Source organism: Myotis nattereri, assembly GCF_964212035.1.
Source record: "Myotis nattereri genome assembly, chromosome: 1".
NCBI classification, from domain to species: Eukaryota; Metazoa; Chordata; class Mammalia; order Chiroptera; family Vespertilionidae; genus Myotis; species Myotis nattereri.
Window position 1 is genome coordinate 216,083,534 of NC_138075.1, and position 17,237 is coordinate 216,100,770.

At 44.5% G+C, this 17,237-nt stretch overlaps 1 protein-coding gene across 1 annotated transcript in view; it reads left to right on the top strand.

The window, feature by feature from the left end:
- SEL1L3 (SEL1L family member 3) overlaps nt 1-17,237 on the top strand; it is a 107,641-nt gene that overhangs the window by 29,519 nt on the left and 60,885 nt on the right. The window contains exons 6-9 of the mRNA XM_081083121.1: nt 3,018-3,076; nt 10,230-10,362; nt 12,615-12,747; nt 14,517-14,657. Of these exons, the coding sequence (XP_080939247.1) occupies nt 3,018-3,076; nt 10,230-10,362; nt 12,615-12,747; nt 14,517-14,657 (466 nt within the window). The remainder of the gene's footprint in view (nt 1-3,017; nt 3,077-10,229; nt 10,363-12,614; nt 12,748-14,516; nt 14,658-17,237) is intronic.

The following is a 17,237-nucleotide window of genomic DNA, read 5'->3' on the forward strand; positions in this document are numbered from 1 at the left end:
TCCCTTTTTCAATCTACACAATGTCAGTATGCTACCTTTTTTTCCTGGTGACTTTATTTTCTCAGCGGCTTTTCTTATTGATTTGTGATTTTCCGGCAACAAAACTGGAAGAGACTTCTTGTTTGTCTCGTGTATTATTAGATGGTACGCAGACCTCCCTCGGTGGCTAGGTTTATCTCATTTCCTTTTTCTGAAGAGAAAAGAAATCAGGTCAGTCCTTGTTGCATTACTGAGAAGAGCCTGTGAGATGTTGGTTGTTTTTATGTTAGTTTATTTCTTTAACGATGTTAGGTGACATCGCTGTGGTCCGTATTTTAGCTTCTCATTTACATGATGATGTTGATGGCATAGCTTGGTTGCTGCTTTTCTCCTAAGGAGGTCAGCTTAGTACTGTGTGTCACTTAGGTATCAAATCATGATAGAGCAAATCACAGATCTTATTTTGCACCTGCTGTATGCAAGACACTGTGCTCAAGGAGCTTATAGACTATTTTGGGGATTAACATTAAGCGGGTGAAGGGATGTCATAAGGTGAACTTAATTGCCAAATGACTCACATTGATTCAGAGACGAGAGACAGCGCTTCAAGCTGGGATGCTCAGGGCAGCTTCCACAGAGAAGGTTCCTATGGATGAGCAGAATGAGAGGCAGAGGAGAGCCGGGAGCATCTTGGCACATCGCTGGGGGGGAGCGGAGAAGCCAGTTTGACCGGAGTAGAAATTTGTAGACCGCGGGACACTGATAGTAGAAAAAACTGTCTTCAGGGCTAGCAAGTGGAGAATCTTGATTATCATGGAATTTGGGTTTCTGCTTGCAAAGCAGCAGGGTGTCATGGAAGCTTTGAGAGCAGAAGAAGAGTAAATCAAAGTAGTTCTTTAATTAAAGAGAAGGATTCAATGGCAGAGCACATGCTTGGATAAAGCAGGAGAGAAGAATTAGGCAGGCCAGATGGGATGGAAAGAAAAAAGATTTTTTTTTTTAGTAGACTTTTTATCTGTTTCCTTCCCATTCCATCAGTTCTGCCTAAAAAATGTAGGTCCCGAAACAATACTTAATTGTTTTCCTACACAAAATCCATCTCTGTGGTGGGATGGCCATATTCATCACTTTGACTAAAGGGACAAATTGAACGAAAGTGAATGGTTGGTTTAGAGAAACCACTGGTTTGAGTCATTTTCTTCATTTTGTAGATGGCTGAATTGGGTTGGCTTTTATCGGCTCATTTGTCTTTCAGAGACACCATGTTGTAGGCACATCTTTGAGAACCTAGTTAGGCCAGCACATGTTTGGTAAACACTGGCTCTGGGCTAGTGCCAGGAGGATGAAAGACCTTCTTAACTGCAGGGGTTTGTGTTGGAATCCAAGACACCGAGAAGAATATATGACAGTTAATGACAGCAAATAACATCCGGGACACAAACACTATCACCATTGAAATGACTTGGGAAAAGAAGGTGGGAAACAGCAGTGCGTGAAGCCAGGCAGCATCCATTTTGTCCCCCACTCCCACCCCCACCCCGCAAGGCTTTCATGGAATTCGATAAAAATTTCAAAAACTCCTTGTAGTATTTTACGCATTTTCTTGTCGTCTTGCCTGTCTTCCTTCCTTTCTTCCTTCTTCCCTTCCTTCCTTCCTTTTTTACGACTTTTAAAATTGATTTTTGGAGAGAGGAAGGGAGAGGGAGAGAGAGAAACATCAGTGTGAGCACAAAACATTCATCGGCTATCTCTTTGGCTTGTAGTTTGGAAATCTCTGAAACCCATCAGGAAAAACTGCTTTACATGTCTTTTTACTACATCAAGTCATTTAGAGAAGTTAAATTTCTTAAGTCTTAAAATATACACAGGGTGGGAAAACATATTTGCCAAAGTCATATCTGATAAGGGCCTAATCTCCAAAATTTATAGGGAACTCATACAACTTAACAAAAGGAAGATAAACAATCCAATCAAAAAATGGGCAAAGGACCTAAATAGACACCTTTCAAAAGAGGACATTCAGAAAGCCAAGAGACATATGAAAACATGCTCAAAGTCACTAATCATCTGAGAGATACAAATCAAAACAACAATGAGGTACCATCTCACACCTGTCAGAATGGCTATCATCAACAAATCAACAAACGACAAGTGCTGGAGAGGATGTGGAGAAAAAGGAACACTTGTGCACTGCTGGTGGGAATGCAGACTAGTGCAGCCACTGTGGAGAACAGTATGGAGTGTCCTCAAAAAACTAAAAATGGAACTCCTATTTGACCCTGTGATCCCACTTCTAGGAATATATCCCAAGAAACCAGAAACACCAATCAGAAAGGATATATGCACCCATATGTTCATAGCAGCACAATTCACCATAGCTAAGATCTGGAAACAGCCTAAGTGCCCATCAATAGATGAATGGGTTAGAAAACTGTGGTACATCTACACGATGGAATACTATGCTGCTGTAAAAAAGAAGGAAATCTTACCATTTGCAACGGCATGGATGGAACTGGAGAGCATTATGCTAAGTGAAATAAGCCAGTCAATGAAGGAAAAATACCACATGATCTCACTCATTTATGGATAATAGAGACCACTATAAACTTATGAACAATAATAGATACAGAGGCAGAGCTGCCTCAAACAGATTGTCAAACTGCAGCGGGAAGACTGGGGAGGGTTAGGGGGCAGGAGGGAGGGGGGTAAGAGATCAACCGAAGGACTTATATGCATGCATATAAGCATAACCAATGGACATAAGACACTGGGGGGTAGGGGAGGGCAGGGGATTGGCAAGGGCGGGGGGAAAAAAATAGGACACATATGTAATACCCTTTGTAATACATTAAGCAATAAAAAAAAATTAAAAAAATAAATAAAATATACACAGGGCTAGTAAACTGTTAATTTTATTTTTGCAGAAACTGATCAGGCAAAAGGCTATGCATCCCATTTTGAGTAATTTCTATCCAGGATATATTTATGATGTGGGGTGTTGAGGCAGAACTGATTCTTGTGTATCTCTCCCACCACAGATAGTTGTCACCACCAGCATTGGACAGGATCTGAAAAGCTACCACAATCAGACCATTAGGTAAGTGTGATCTTTCTTGTGATTCAAATGTTGCTGAATGAGCGTTAAGGAATCTTCATGCCTTAGCCTTCAACCCTAATGTAGTCCCTTATTCTCACGCCTCCTTATTCAGCTTTCCAAGCGTGGACTAGTCTGCCCTGTGGCTAGTCTTTGTACTTTCTTTTCTTTCTCCTTTTTACTGTCCACAAACTCTCCCTTTTGCCCCACAACCTTTTTTCCTAAGCAGGAGAAACTACTTCTCTCTCCAGATCTCATTGTAAATTCTTTCTTTCTTGGCACTTCGCATTATTCATTTTCTTTGAAATTATCTTCTACGAAGGATTCTGAAAAATAAATCAAAATATTAATGTTGCTTATTGAGAATGGTTGGTAACGTTGGCCTAGTATAAGACATAAAAGCAGACAGTCTTCATATTTATGTTTATAATCTAAATTTGAAATGTATGCAACTATTGATATTGGTGTAACTTTTCATCTTTATAGAACTGTTCTCTATAAGAGTTATAGAAACTGAGAATTGGGTCCCTTGCCTTGTATTTCATAATTTTTTTGAATTTGCTTCTTTATCCCTGCATAATAGCATGTGTTAGTGGCAGAACCATGGGGCAACCTTCTTTAGGAACTCAGGATACCTCATCATTGTTTGATAATCCTATGTAATAAATGCCTAATATGCTAAGTGTCTGGTTGTCTGTTCAACCAATCAAAGCATAATATAATATGCTAATGACATGCTAAGGCCGCTCAACCACTTGCTATAATATGCACTGACTACCAGGGGTCAGACGCTCTGACCGGTAGGTTAGCTTGCTACCGGGATCTGGCCGATCGGGACTGAGCGAAACGGGCCAGACATGACCTGGAGCCCTCCTGTGGTCTCTCCCCAACTGGCCAACCTCCCTCATCCCAATCCCACAGGCCAGTTCGAGGGACTTCATTGGTGCATGAATTCATGCACCGGGCCTCTAGTATGTGTGTGTGTGTGTGTGTGTGTGTGTGTGTGTGTGTGTGTGTATGTGTGTATTTTTTTTTCAAATGCTTAAGAATGAGTCTAAAGAACAGAAACAAAAATTACCAGCTTAGAACATTTACTATTTTTTAAAATGTATCAGGACAGTTGGACACCTTGCCTGGGCTGGGGTTGGGGGTCATTCCTCCCTCCTGTAGTCATTGACTGCACCAAGCACAAAGCTGCCTTCCAAACACCTCCATTCACTCAAAGGCCCCTCATAGCCCATATTTTCTTGAAAACCAATTGTTACAGAAAGGAAAGCAAACAGGAGGGGACAGGGGAATAAAGGGACATACTCTCTACTCCCTACCTGCTGCCTCCCCCCACCCCGCCATTTCTGTTTGCATTTAAGCCAAGCTGATTCCTTTTAGGCCCTAGGTACATAGAACAATTCTTAGAGTCATGGCTGGATTAGAGGATTAGAGTTATATGAAAGGCTAAAGAAGTGTTATTCCTTAACCTGCACAGATAGGTCAGTGGTGACTTGATAGCTCTATTGTATGTAGACCGAAGCCCAAGACTGGAGCAGAAGTCTGCAAGTGCACTGATTGGATTTAGACCAGCCCAAAGGCAGTTGGCAGATGTGAGTTTTGCTGTATATAACAGGTGGCTGTGAGTTCTTTTCTGAAGAGGAGAATAGGAAGGCCCGAGAGGTTTTTGCTTTGGTGAAACGGATGATAGTGGCTCTTTGGAAATCCCTCGAGTGCCCTGTAAAGGGGGCTCCAGAAATTCAGGGTTTGTGTTTCAGGATATGAAGTCTAAAATAATCCCTCCCTCAGCCCAGCCCAGCCAGCGTGGCTCAGTGGTTGAGCATCCACCTATGAACCAGGAGGTCATGGTTCAATTCCTGATCAGGGCACATGCCTGGTTGTGGGCTCAATCCCCAGTGGGGGTTGGGCAAGAGGCAGCCGATCGATGATTCTCTTTCATCATTGATGTTTCTATCTCTCTCCCCCTCTCTCTTCCTCTCTGAAATCAACAGAAATATATTTAAAATAAAATAAAATAATCCCTTCCCTTTTCTCCCTTGACACCCACCTCCAACCCCAGAACATTTATGACAACCAATCGAATTTCATAGTCTCTTTTTCATTTTTTATGTAAAGGTTTCCTTTCCTTCTAAATTCCAGAAATTTAGAGGCTGACATGACTGAATCATAGACACAGAGGTCACAGTCTGTCCCAGAGCTGGGAACAGGGTGAGGTGAGAAAGGAAAAAAACAAAGCCAACCACCCTCAGTATTGTATTAGTTTGCTGGGGCTGCTGGAACAAAGTCCCACAAACTGAGTAGCTTCAACCACAGAAATGTATTGTCTCCCAGTCTGGAGGCTAGAAGTCCAAGATCTCGGTGTCAGCAGAGTCATGCTCCCTCTGGAGGCTCCAGAGAAGGGTCTGGTCCAGACTTCTTTCCCAGCCCTGGCAGTTCTTTGATGTGTGGCAGCATAACCCCAATCTTCACATGGTGTTCACATGGTGTGCGTGTCTGTCTTTGCCCAAAGTTCCTCTGATTCTGAGGACCCCAGTCACATGGGATTAAGGGCTCCCAGCATGCCCTTCTCTTAACTTACTACATCTGCAATGACCCTATTTCCAATAGAGCCACATTATGAGGCCCTTGGGAGTTCAGACTTCAACATATGAATGTTGAGGGGGGGGTACAATTCAACTCATAACAATAATCATGGTAACTAACATTTACTACACTATTTTCTACAATCAATATTAATGTCAAGAATCCATAATGAACAGAATATCACAATATTAAGAAAAGACAAAATCAGTGTGGTCATAGAAGATTGTAGAGATGAGGGCTGGTTTCCCGGTATATACATACCAATCCAACATCCCAGGTAAAACACCAAAGTGACTCCTTACTTGGCAATATTGGCAGCGCCCACACCAGGAGTGCCCTCCCCACCACCTCAGCCGCTCTTCCCTGATCCCTGGAACCTCTCCCATCAAACTAAAGAGTTAACACCAGGCCCATTGGGATCCTTGTGATTAGATATTTGGAATTGCACTTTCACAGTGGGCCAAGCCAGTGGACTGAGTAGTCCAGATGTTTCTAGAGGTTCCAAGGAAAGCTTCTTCACCTTTTTTTTCTATTTGTTCTTGATGTACGAACATAATGGTAGCTGCTCTCCCACAACATTGGTTTGGGAAGGTCAGTAACTAAGTGCTCAAAAGTGCAGTGCTACCCATGCATGAAAGACTGCTAGTAACACTTGGTGGCAGGTAACAACTGCAGACCCATATAGTGTCGAATTCACTCACCTTCCATCCATCCATTCATCCATCCACTCATCCATCCATCCGTCTGTCCATCCATGCATCCATCCATCCATCCATCCATCCATCCATCCATCCATTCACTCATACATCTATCCATCTATCCATCCATCCATCCATCCATCCATCCATCCATCCATCCATCCACTCATCCATCTATCCATCTATCCATCCATTCATCCATTCACTCATCCATCCATCCGTCTGTCCATCCATCCATCCATCCATCCATCCATCCATCCATCCATCCATCCATCCACTCATACATCTATCCATCTATCCATCCATTCATCCATTCACTCATCCATCCATCCGTCTGTCCATCCATCCATCCATCCATCCATCCATCCATCCATCCATCCACTCATCCATCCATCCATCTATCCATCCATCCATCCATCCATCCATCCATCCATCCATCCATCCACCCTCTAGTTTATATTCACTCATTCAACACAGCGGCCATGTGGCAGACACAGTGCTGGACTCGGACTAAATACAGTCAGTCCCTGCCTTCCTGGAGCTAAGAAGTCTAGTGGGGGAGACAGATCTTCGACAGATAAAGTCACAAATAAATTTAAAATGACAAATTGTGGCGAATGCTGGGAAGAAAAGGAGTAAGGCAGCCTACGAAGATGACAAGGGTCAGCATTTAGAGCAGGTCCTGAGGGAATGACATTAAAGATGAGAATTACTCTAAGGAGTGAGGGGGCAGCTAACTGGCAGCTCTAAGTTCCCCTCTGAAAGCCCCCTTGGGCTGGGGCTGTTTCCTGATCCTGAGTGAGGTCTGTTTAACAGCACTGGCTGCCCATGCTCTGCAGTCATAACCCAGGAAGCTCTCCCACGTCCAGATGAGAGTAGACGTCTGCTGGTGTGTCTGAGGTTTTCAAAAGGGACCGGCCTGGGCTCTAGAAGATCCAGTTCAGCTCTTATGTCATAGAAACGGATGACCATCATGCAGTGCACCCTTCAAGGAACCACTTGCAATGTTGGTGCAGCCTCTGAGGATTTTAGAGGAGAAAAATGTTGGAGACCAGGCTGGAAAGATCTCCTGTTTGGTTATATTATAATCATGATGGAAAAACTAAAAAACATAACCCAGTACCATAGGCACCAAGTAATTTATTGGTCAACTTCAGTTAAAGCAAAGTTTTATTTTAAAAAGATACCTTCACCATTTGATTTTAATTAAAAGATAGAAATGTACAACCATTGCCAGTCTTTCCAGGTAGGGCCTTTCCTTTGAATATGAATCTCCCGATCAGAGTTCTCTCTGATATTTTGAGTAAATGGCATGCAGTATCTGTTTCTCCCAATGAAAAGAAAACAAAGACACTTGTAAAATGATCAGAGCCTAAAATCCATCTAGATGTCTTCGATTTCTTTTTCCAACCTTTTACAATTGTTCTACTTCCACAACAATTTTTAGTAACTTTTTTTTTTTCAGAGAGGAAGGGAGAGGGAGTTATAGATAGAAACATCCGTGATGAGAGAGAATCATTGATCGGCTGCCTCCTGCATGCCCCACACTGGGGATCAAACCCACAACCCTGGCATGTGCCCTGACGGGGAATTGAACTATGACCTCCTGGTTCATAGGTCAATGCTCAATCACTGAGCCACACTGTCTGGGCAGTGACCATTTTTTAACTGAGTCTCCTCGAAGTATTCAACTCAGAATGAACAACTTCTTTTTTTACAGAATGAACAACTTCTGCCCCACCCATATTTTATTGGGGAACATAATATTTAATTATATTGTACAATTAAGTGACCATACAATTGGCATTAACATGTTTGGAAACAAACACATCTGACTTGTACTAAGCATGTCACTCAAGCGGTGGTAGAAAAAGTCCAACAGTGGACTAGGTTAATAATAATAATCATGAAGTTATGGTGCCCACTATGTGCCAGGCACTGTTCTAAATGCTTTGTTTAAATCCTAGTTCATTGAATCCTCTCAACAACCCTGTAGACAGGTGTTATTATTATATTTATCCCATTGATAAAATGAGAAACAAGGCTCCAGCAAGCAGAAATGGGCCATCAGGGGAGCGGGCGGGCTGGTTAAGCAGAGTTCCTGAGAGCTTTTACTCCAGAAGCGTTGCTTGGTATCCACGGAGTGCTGGGGATTGTCTCAGGAGGGCAGTTCAAGTCTTTCCTTGAAAAACAGAGTCAGTGTACGCTCTTAGATGATAACTTTGTGGTCCCACCTAAAAAAAGTCGGGAGAGGAGACCGTCATCTTCTCCTGGCCCCTCAATTCTGAGATTCTGCAAAGAGAACTAACGGGAGAGGAAGCACTTCTTTTCCATGTGATTTGCCTTTGTCTACAGAGCATTCCGGAGCGCTCATTCCAACTGCCCTCAGTTGGTGCTGTCTGCACGGGCCCATCTTGGGCCCATCTCGTCACTCTTTTGTCTCCCTCTCCAGCCAGGTGTGCCTGCTAAGGGTCAGGTTCCTTGCTAACCGTCAGTCCATCTCCCCCCTCTCCCCCTCCCTTCACCTTGCTTGGCTTTTTTTTGATCCAGCCACTGGTAGCTTTCTCTGTCCCCATGAGCATCACCCTGGCCTGTTGCCCCTGTGGCTCGCTGGGCTCCTGGCGGCCTGCCTGACATTTTATGCTCTTTCTTTCGGCTTCCATCTGCCCTCTATGCTTCCTGGCTCTTTGCTCTTTGCCTGGCTTGATGTCCACCCCCACCCACTTGCTGTTCACATATGCTCTCATTGCACCTTTCCTATTTTAATTTTTAAAGAAATAGGCAATTAATGCACATGGTTTTAAAAAAAATAAAATTATATGAACAGATATACAGTTAGATGTCGTGCTTCTCTCTCTGTCCCCATCCATTCTACCCTAACATCCCCAAGGACACCCTGTGCCATGAGGAAATATTGTATTTGTTTCCTGTATACTTACAAAGTTTTTATGCAAATCAATAAAATATATATTCATTTTCCTCTTTCCTAGGTTAAAAATATACCCTTTGTTCTGCACTTTTGTTTTCATATTCTCACTTAGCAGTGAATTTTGGAGCTCTCTCCAGGTCAATCCACTGAGCCCTCATCCCTCATTTAAGCTGTGTAGGGAGAGAGCGCACGGCCAGGCCCCCGCACGGCCATGGTCAGTCCTCACTGACAGACGTCCGGAGTTCGCCAGTCTCTGGCGAATATAATCAAGGTCGCAAGGAACAGCTTTGAGCATTTTATTTGTGCTAACCCTGTTCTCCTTCCATTTTCCTTCCTGATCCTTTGAGTCTTTGAGGACAAAGTGGACTTTCATTGTGTCACTTGTGCTGACCTTTTGTCTTTGGCCAAGACCTTTAACCTTGCTGTGGCCTCCTCCTCCTAACTGAATTTACATACATTCTTATTTAATAGGATATGTTTTTAATTTTCCTCCACAGATGCCTTCTATCCATTCAACAAGTTTTTTTTTTCTTTTAGAGTGAAATAGTTCCTCTTGTGGCCAGCAATTCCAAATAATTTTAATGATTCCAAACAGTTTCACCCATCTCAATAGCCATTCCTTTTTTGATAGTAAGCCAGGCACTCGGCTAGATGTTTTATGTCTTTCTATTCACTTAATTCTTTTAACGGTCCTATAAGTGAGGAGCTAATTTACTAATGAGAAAACTCAGTCCCAGAGAGGTTAAGCGACTGGTCCAAGATCACACAGCTGGTAAAGGGCAGAATCATAGCCCAAGCCTGCCTAACTCCACCATCATCTCATCTGCTAGAACTCAGAGTGAAGGGCCTATGGGACTTTGGAGTAAGTTAATGAGGGTCAATGCAAGAGTTTCTTTTTCAAAATCTGGTTCAAACACAGAGCCTTTGTGTTTTTCTGTAGATTCCTGGAGGACTTCCATTATAATGACACTGCTGGGTACTTCATTATCGGAGGGAGCAGGTATGTGGCCGGCATTGCAGGGTTTTTCGGACCTCTGAAATACTACCGTCTCCGCACTCTGCACCCTGCACAGGTGAGCCCTCGGGATCGAGGCAAAGTTTGTGGGTGCTCACGGGCATGTGGCTCAGGCCTGGAACCCTGTGTAAACAAAAGATTTATTTAAGGGGGATCTCTCATCGACTCTGCCACCAAACATTATTAATATTGAGTCGTTTCCCCTAGCTAACACGATAATAGATTTCTGTTAACATTTGGTTCATTTAGTACTCATAAAATGGAAACCATTTACTTCCTCTGTTTTAATAACCACTGGATTAATTATAGAGTAGGTTTTTATCAGGCTGTTGCCCATCCAGTGATTAAACTAATGAAAGGAAAGAGTCTTAGTTATTTGGTAAAGCTTCCTTTAGATGCCATTTTTTAAAGGAGCAACAGAGCAGCCTCACTAGCAGATGAGGCTCTGTTCACCACGCCCTTCAGAAACTCTGGCCTCTGGCTCACACTCAGGTGGCCGGCCCAGAGGGCTTCATAGCTGCTGTTGAATGGCTCTCACCTCCAAACCCACCCCCAGATGCACCTGTCCAGTGTCCAGGCCTGCCCACAGCGCTGCTGCCCAGGGAGGAGGCTGCCCCACAACGGCCTTCACAGCCATTGTTTTCTCTGCCTTTGTAAAGAGATCACTGAATGCCTGAAAAAGGAACTTTCTTTCATTCCTGTGACCCTGTGGGGTTTGTTCTGGAAAAAGCAAGAGGCACTAGACAAAGTCATTGAGGAAAATTTAGATCCTTCCCACCCATGGGTGCATCTTAGAACCCCAAGTGAGAGACCTCTATGAAGAGGAAAAAATGAGATTTATTCATTTGTGTGGAAAATACTTATTGAACACCTACTCTGTGCCAGGCTCTGTGCCAGGTGCTGAGGAGTCCAAGGTTAATTAAGATAGTAGCTTTCAGCTTTGCTCAGTGGCAGTATTGTAGCCAATGAGGTTTATCCAAGGTGCGATTATTGCTAATTGGAAAAAAAAATAAAGATAGTAGCTTTCAAACTTGTTTTTTGAAGGTGGTCCACAATAAGAAGTTTAATATCATGAGCAGTACATATGTATGCCCATATATACACACACATATACATATATACACATACATATACACACCCTTGCTACGTTCAGTGTACTCAGATATTTTGTGTTTTATTTTTCTAAAAATCACTGCTTGTGACAGCCACTAAAGTGATTTCATAACCCTCTAATGCAGCGGTTCTCAACCTGTGGGTCGCGACCATCAGAAAAACACATAAAGCATATCAGATATTTACATTATGCTTCATAACAGTAGAAAAATTACAGTTATGAAGTAGCAATGAAAATAATTTTATGGTTGGGGGTCACCACAACATGAGGAACTGTATTAAAGGGTCGTGGTACTAGGAAGGTTGAGAACCACTGCCACAACCTATATTTTGAAAACCACTGAGTTGGAACAGGCCTTTATATATATATATATATATTGATTTCAGAGAGGAAGGGAGAGGGAGAGAGAGATAGACACATCAATGATGTAAGATAATCATTGATCAACTGCCTCATGCACACCCCCTTCCTCCCCAGGGGATTGTGCCCGCAACCTTGGCATGTGACCTGACTGGGAATTGAATCGTGACCTCCTGGTTCACAGGTCAATGCTCAACCACTGAGCCACACTGGCCAGGCCATGAGACAGGCCTTTTTTCTTAAGGAGCTTCCTTATCTCTCTTAAGCAAATATGTCATGAAAGAATGTGGTCTGTGCATTCATTCAGATGTGAGCACAGTGTTTGGGAGCACCGACGTGGGAACATGGCTATAGGCAACCAGGTGAGGGTGGGGTAGGCTGTTAGGGAAGCTTCCCGGAAGTGATGACCTTGAATCTGCCCCTTGGAAGTTGAGTAAGAGCCTGCCAAGCAGAAGAAAACAGGAGAAGGGCTCCCAGTCAGCTGCACAGCACAGGTAGACTTCCTGTCCCTTGAGAACTGAAGGGGAGAGGAATATGATTTTCTGGGGACAGCATGTGGTGGGGAGCAAGGAGAGCATGGAGGCCTGGCCTCTGGGAAAGCCTGGCATTTAAGAAGCTCTGCGGGGGAGAAGATGCCGCAAAAAGAAGCCAGGAGGAAGTGACCAGAGCCAGAGTGTCCTTGAATTACATCCTCCCTTTGCAAACCCAGATTGAATGATCTGAGTACAAACAAACCAGCTGGTAATGTCAGAGGGAGAAGGACATCAACCCGGACACAGCCTCATAGGTATTTGTTTGATGACAATTGATCACTCGATTTTCTTGCCTTCTTATAGATTTTTAATCCCCTCCTTGAGAAGCAACTTGCTGAACAAATCAAGTTATATTACGAAAGGTGTGCAGAAGTTCAAGAAATAGTGTCTGTGTACACATCCACGGTACAACAAGGCAGCAGGAGCCAAGAAGCATGTAAGTATTGAGCTTCAGGAGAGCTATCTTTTTTTTTTTAAATATATTTTTATTGATTTCAGAGAGAGGAAGGGAGAGGGAGAGAGAGATAGAAACATCAATGATGAGAGAGAGTCATTGATCGGCTGCCCCTTGAACTCCCCATACTGGAGATTGAGCCCGAAACCGGGGCATGTGCCCTGGCCGGGAATCGAACTGTGACCTCCTGGTTGGTCGATGCCCAACCATTGAGCCATGCCAGCCGGGCCAGGAGAGCAATCTTTAGCTCTGTGCATCTGTGTCAACACATTTGGCTTCTTTCTGATGGGGTTGGAATAGAACATATATGACTTGATCGATAGGGAGAAGTATGACCTCTGCAGACAGATGCAAGGGAAAGTGTCCATTCCACCTGGATTCCAACCAGACCAATGGCTGACAACAGCCCAACTGTACGTGGGCTTAGCTTAAGCCCATAGCTTTAACCGTATGTGGTTTAACTTAAGTGCACAAAGGGAAGTGTTTTGAGCCTCACATTTCATTATTCCCATTCAGAAAGGGATCTGAGGCCGGTCTAAGAAAATAAAAATGAATTGGAAAATAAATTAATCATTAGAAACGTTTCCCCATCGGTGCACTTCTGTCTTGGACCATTAATATCTGAATATTAGCTTTCAGAAGTGTTGAACAATGACTTTGTTGTTCGGGGCTCGGTTTTATTTTTTCAATCCTTGAAATCGACTCATGCTGGAAGACATCGGTAATTTGTAACAGAAGGAATGAGTTTCAAATAGAAGGCTTTCGTGCCTGCTCAGAGTTGCGCGGACATCCTTTCACTCATATGGGGTGTGTTTCTGTTATAAAACGGGTCTCGTCTTGTCTTCCAACGTTCCAGCTCGGATCTGGCACTTAGCAATTTCTCTGTGCTAGGGATCTTCCTGCTTGATGTGGTGGCAATAGAGTTAGTCACATATGTTCCTTCTGGAAGAGAAGTTCCTCTGGGGCCTTTGCCATCAGCAAAAGCAAATTGAGTATTTCAGTGCTGCCCCATATCTCATCATCTCCAGAACTGAACTTCCCGTTTCAGGCCAGGGAGGAATGGATGTGTCATGAACATACCCCAGTCCCATAGGGTTCGCATAGCACGGTCCCGGGGAGTGATTGGAGGTGGCAATAGGTAAATGTGGAAGGACGGCTCTTCTGCAATTCGATTTAAGAGTAGGCTATACTGGTCCCCAGCTACTGCTCTCATTGCTGAATCATCCAGAAAATACGATGCTGTCAGAAGAGGGGGGAGATATATAGGAATAGGAATGTCTTGAGCAGGAAAGAAACTGGTATTGATAGCTGATGACATTGTAGGAGAGGTAGCCTGCGTGGGCAGGCCAGCCTTGCATGCTGATCTGTTTGGGGCATTGGGATGATTTTTCTGCCATCTACCGCCTTGTGTCCCTGGGGATCGTTGGACTTTGCTCCTCAGCTCACACTGCCAACAAAATGGCCTAGATATTGGCCTCCTGGGGACCAGTCCGAGGCCAGCTGCTCATTCTGTAGAATTATTCAACAGCCATCAGCAACTTTGGCACATTTCCCTCGGACTTGGCTTTGAATTTGTGACCTCAAGGCAAAGGCATCGTACCAATTTCAAATCCCTAATGCAGCCCAACCCATGCCCAGTAATGGTACATCTGACCTCTTATTTCTAGTTCCCCTTAGGGGGAAAGGGTGCAGAGAGGTGAGACTTACCCCGTCCTAAGGGGAGTGGTATCTTATGCTTCCCTCTCCTGCAGGTGACCTGCGGAACTTCTACTTGGACCTGAGGCGCAGGTACGGGAGACCCTCCATGTGCAGAGCCTTCCCCTGGGATAAGGAGCTGAGAGCCCAGCACCCCAGCTTGTTCCAGTCCTTGATGGAAATGGGTCTGCTGACGGGTAAGTGTGTCTCTGCCTTGCCTTTGAACGCCGGTTAGGAAGGCTCCCTGTTTTCCCACCCTCTTTGGTGATTTATGCCTCCAAGCTATTTTTAACCCTAGTCTTATAGCTTAACTTTAAATTTAAATTCTGCCTTATCCACAACCCTCAATATATCTATGCACACTTCCAACACTAAATACAAAAACTTATATTTAGGAATCGCTTGAGCAACTCTTTTTTTTTTTATTGATTTCAGAGAGGAAGGGAGAGGGAGAGAGATAGAAACATCAATGATGAGAGAGAATCATTGATCAACAGCCTCCTGCACTCCCCCTGCTAGGGATCAAGCCCAAAGCCCAGGCATGTGCCCTGACTGGGAATGAAACTGTGACCTCCTGGTTCATAGGTCGATGCCAAACCACTGAACCACACTGGCTGGGTGCTCAAGCAATCTTTAGTTAAAGCCAAAGCCTCAAGTGGACAGCCTGCAGCCAGAGCTGGTCCCCAAATGCAGTTGGTTTGGCTCAAATGTTGTTGATTAAAAAATAAAAAAGTTACCAGTATCAAAAAATCTTGTGTAAAAATGCAAATTTTTAGCTTTTCTCAAAACATTCAAAGACCTGGCAACCTGGCCTACGTCGCAGCAACCCTGGAGGTGAGAGAACACTCGGGCCATTGATAGCCTCTTCTCTCTATTTCAGCAGCACCTGCCGACCTCTTTCATGGGCCTCACCTGCCTGACCCATAGACACTTGAACTTGAGACCCCCTGATTTAAAGTGCACTTTAAATAGCATCTCAAGAATCTTTCCAAGTGTGGCCAGCTTCTCCCCTTGCGATTTGGTTTGCTCAGGAATTCAGTACACCCTTGTAAGGCCATGAGTTCTCTTAAAACCATGTCATTTAGGAAGCGGAGAGAAGCTGAGATGTGCAGTCTGGGGAAGGGGACTCAAAGGGGAAGGGTGATGATAATTATCTTAGTGGTCAGAGGCAACCCCTGGTGTTCCGGGCACATGGCTAGATCTTGTGTCAAGGCATTTCCGAAACTGACTTCTGCTTCATGTAAGAAGGAATTCAAGCCCTGTGGGATATTTCATCTTTCATTCATTGATACTTGCTGAGTGACGGCTTAGTGACTTGGCTAGATTTCAGAGGTAAGACAACGCAAAGCCCCTGCCCCTGGGGCACAGACTGGAAAGCAAGGAAAAGGGCAATAATATTGAATAAAGGCCGTGGAAGTAAATGGTAAAAGAAGGGAGGGGTCCGTTGTACCTGAGGGGCTGGGATGTTCAGAGACGGTTTCCTGGGGGAGGTGACCTGGGGGAGGTGACGCTGGGACTGATAGTTGAAAGGTCAGTAGGAATTTCCCAGGTAAGTAAATGGGGGTGGGCACTGTAGGCAGAGTAGCTGCAAGGAGATGGAAACAGCACAGCAGTGTTAATGATGGGCAGGGGGTTGGGAGGCAGGAGAAGGCTGGAGAGGAATGATTCCCACCAGAACTCAGACACCATTGGAAGAGTTTGGGCTTTACCTTGTAGGTTACAAGGACCTGTTGAAGGGCTTCAGGCGGCGGGTAGAGGTGGGATCAGATTTGGGTTTTTGACGTCCCTCTGGGGCTGGGAGGAAGCAGGGCTGTGGAGCTGGAAGCAGGGAGTCCATTGCTACGGCCCAGGGGGAGAAGACGCAGGCCTGAACGGGACAGAGTGATGGAGTGAATGAGGGCTGGAAAGAGGTTGGCTCAGAGTGAGGCAAGGGAGGCCATGCGGAGTCGTGTGACAGCATAGCCTCTGGACCAGGTGGCCTGGGCCCCATTTGAACGTAGCACACCTACTAGCTGTGTGACCTTGATCCAGTTACTTCATTTCTCTGAGCCTCGGCTTCCTCATCTGCATAATGGGGGTGATGGTACCTCTCTCCTAGTGTTGGGTTAAATGAGTTGATAGAAATATAAAATACTCAGAACAGTGTAGCACACAGTAAGCTCTTTGTAAGCAGTGTTTCTGAACCTCGGTGCTGTTGACATTTTGGACTGGATTCTCTGTAGTGTGGGATCTGTCCTGTGCTTTGTGGGATGCTAAGCTGTGTTTCTGGCCTCTGTCCGCTAAGTATCAGTAGCACTCCCTCCCTCCCCATGACTCCCTTCTGGGGTCGACAACCAACAATGTCCTCAGGTGTTGCCAAATGTCCCCAAAGAGCCATATCGCCTCTGGTTGAGTGTTAGGGCTCTTATCACCCGGCAGAGACAATTCCCAGGTTTTTGTTGGTCATCTGGGAGGCGGTGGAGCCACCCTGCAAGACAGGCGACCAGGAGAGGGAGGCCCATGCCGGACAGTGTAGGCGAAATTGGTTTATGAGATTTCCAATCATATTTAAATGTCGTTTTGCCGATTGGGAACACGAGTGAATCAATTTCACAATCCTTTTTAAAGTAAATACTCTCAATAGAATCTTTTCATGTTGTTTTTACAGCTCAGAAGTTTTGTTTATAAGAATTTAGAACGATTTCTTCTCTGTGGAGTTCTGGAAGTGGAATTTAATTAAAAACCCAAATCATGTGCTCCCCAAACCCGAAGACTTCCCGGGCTGTGGTGCTGCCGAC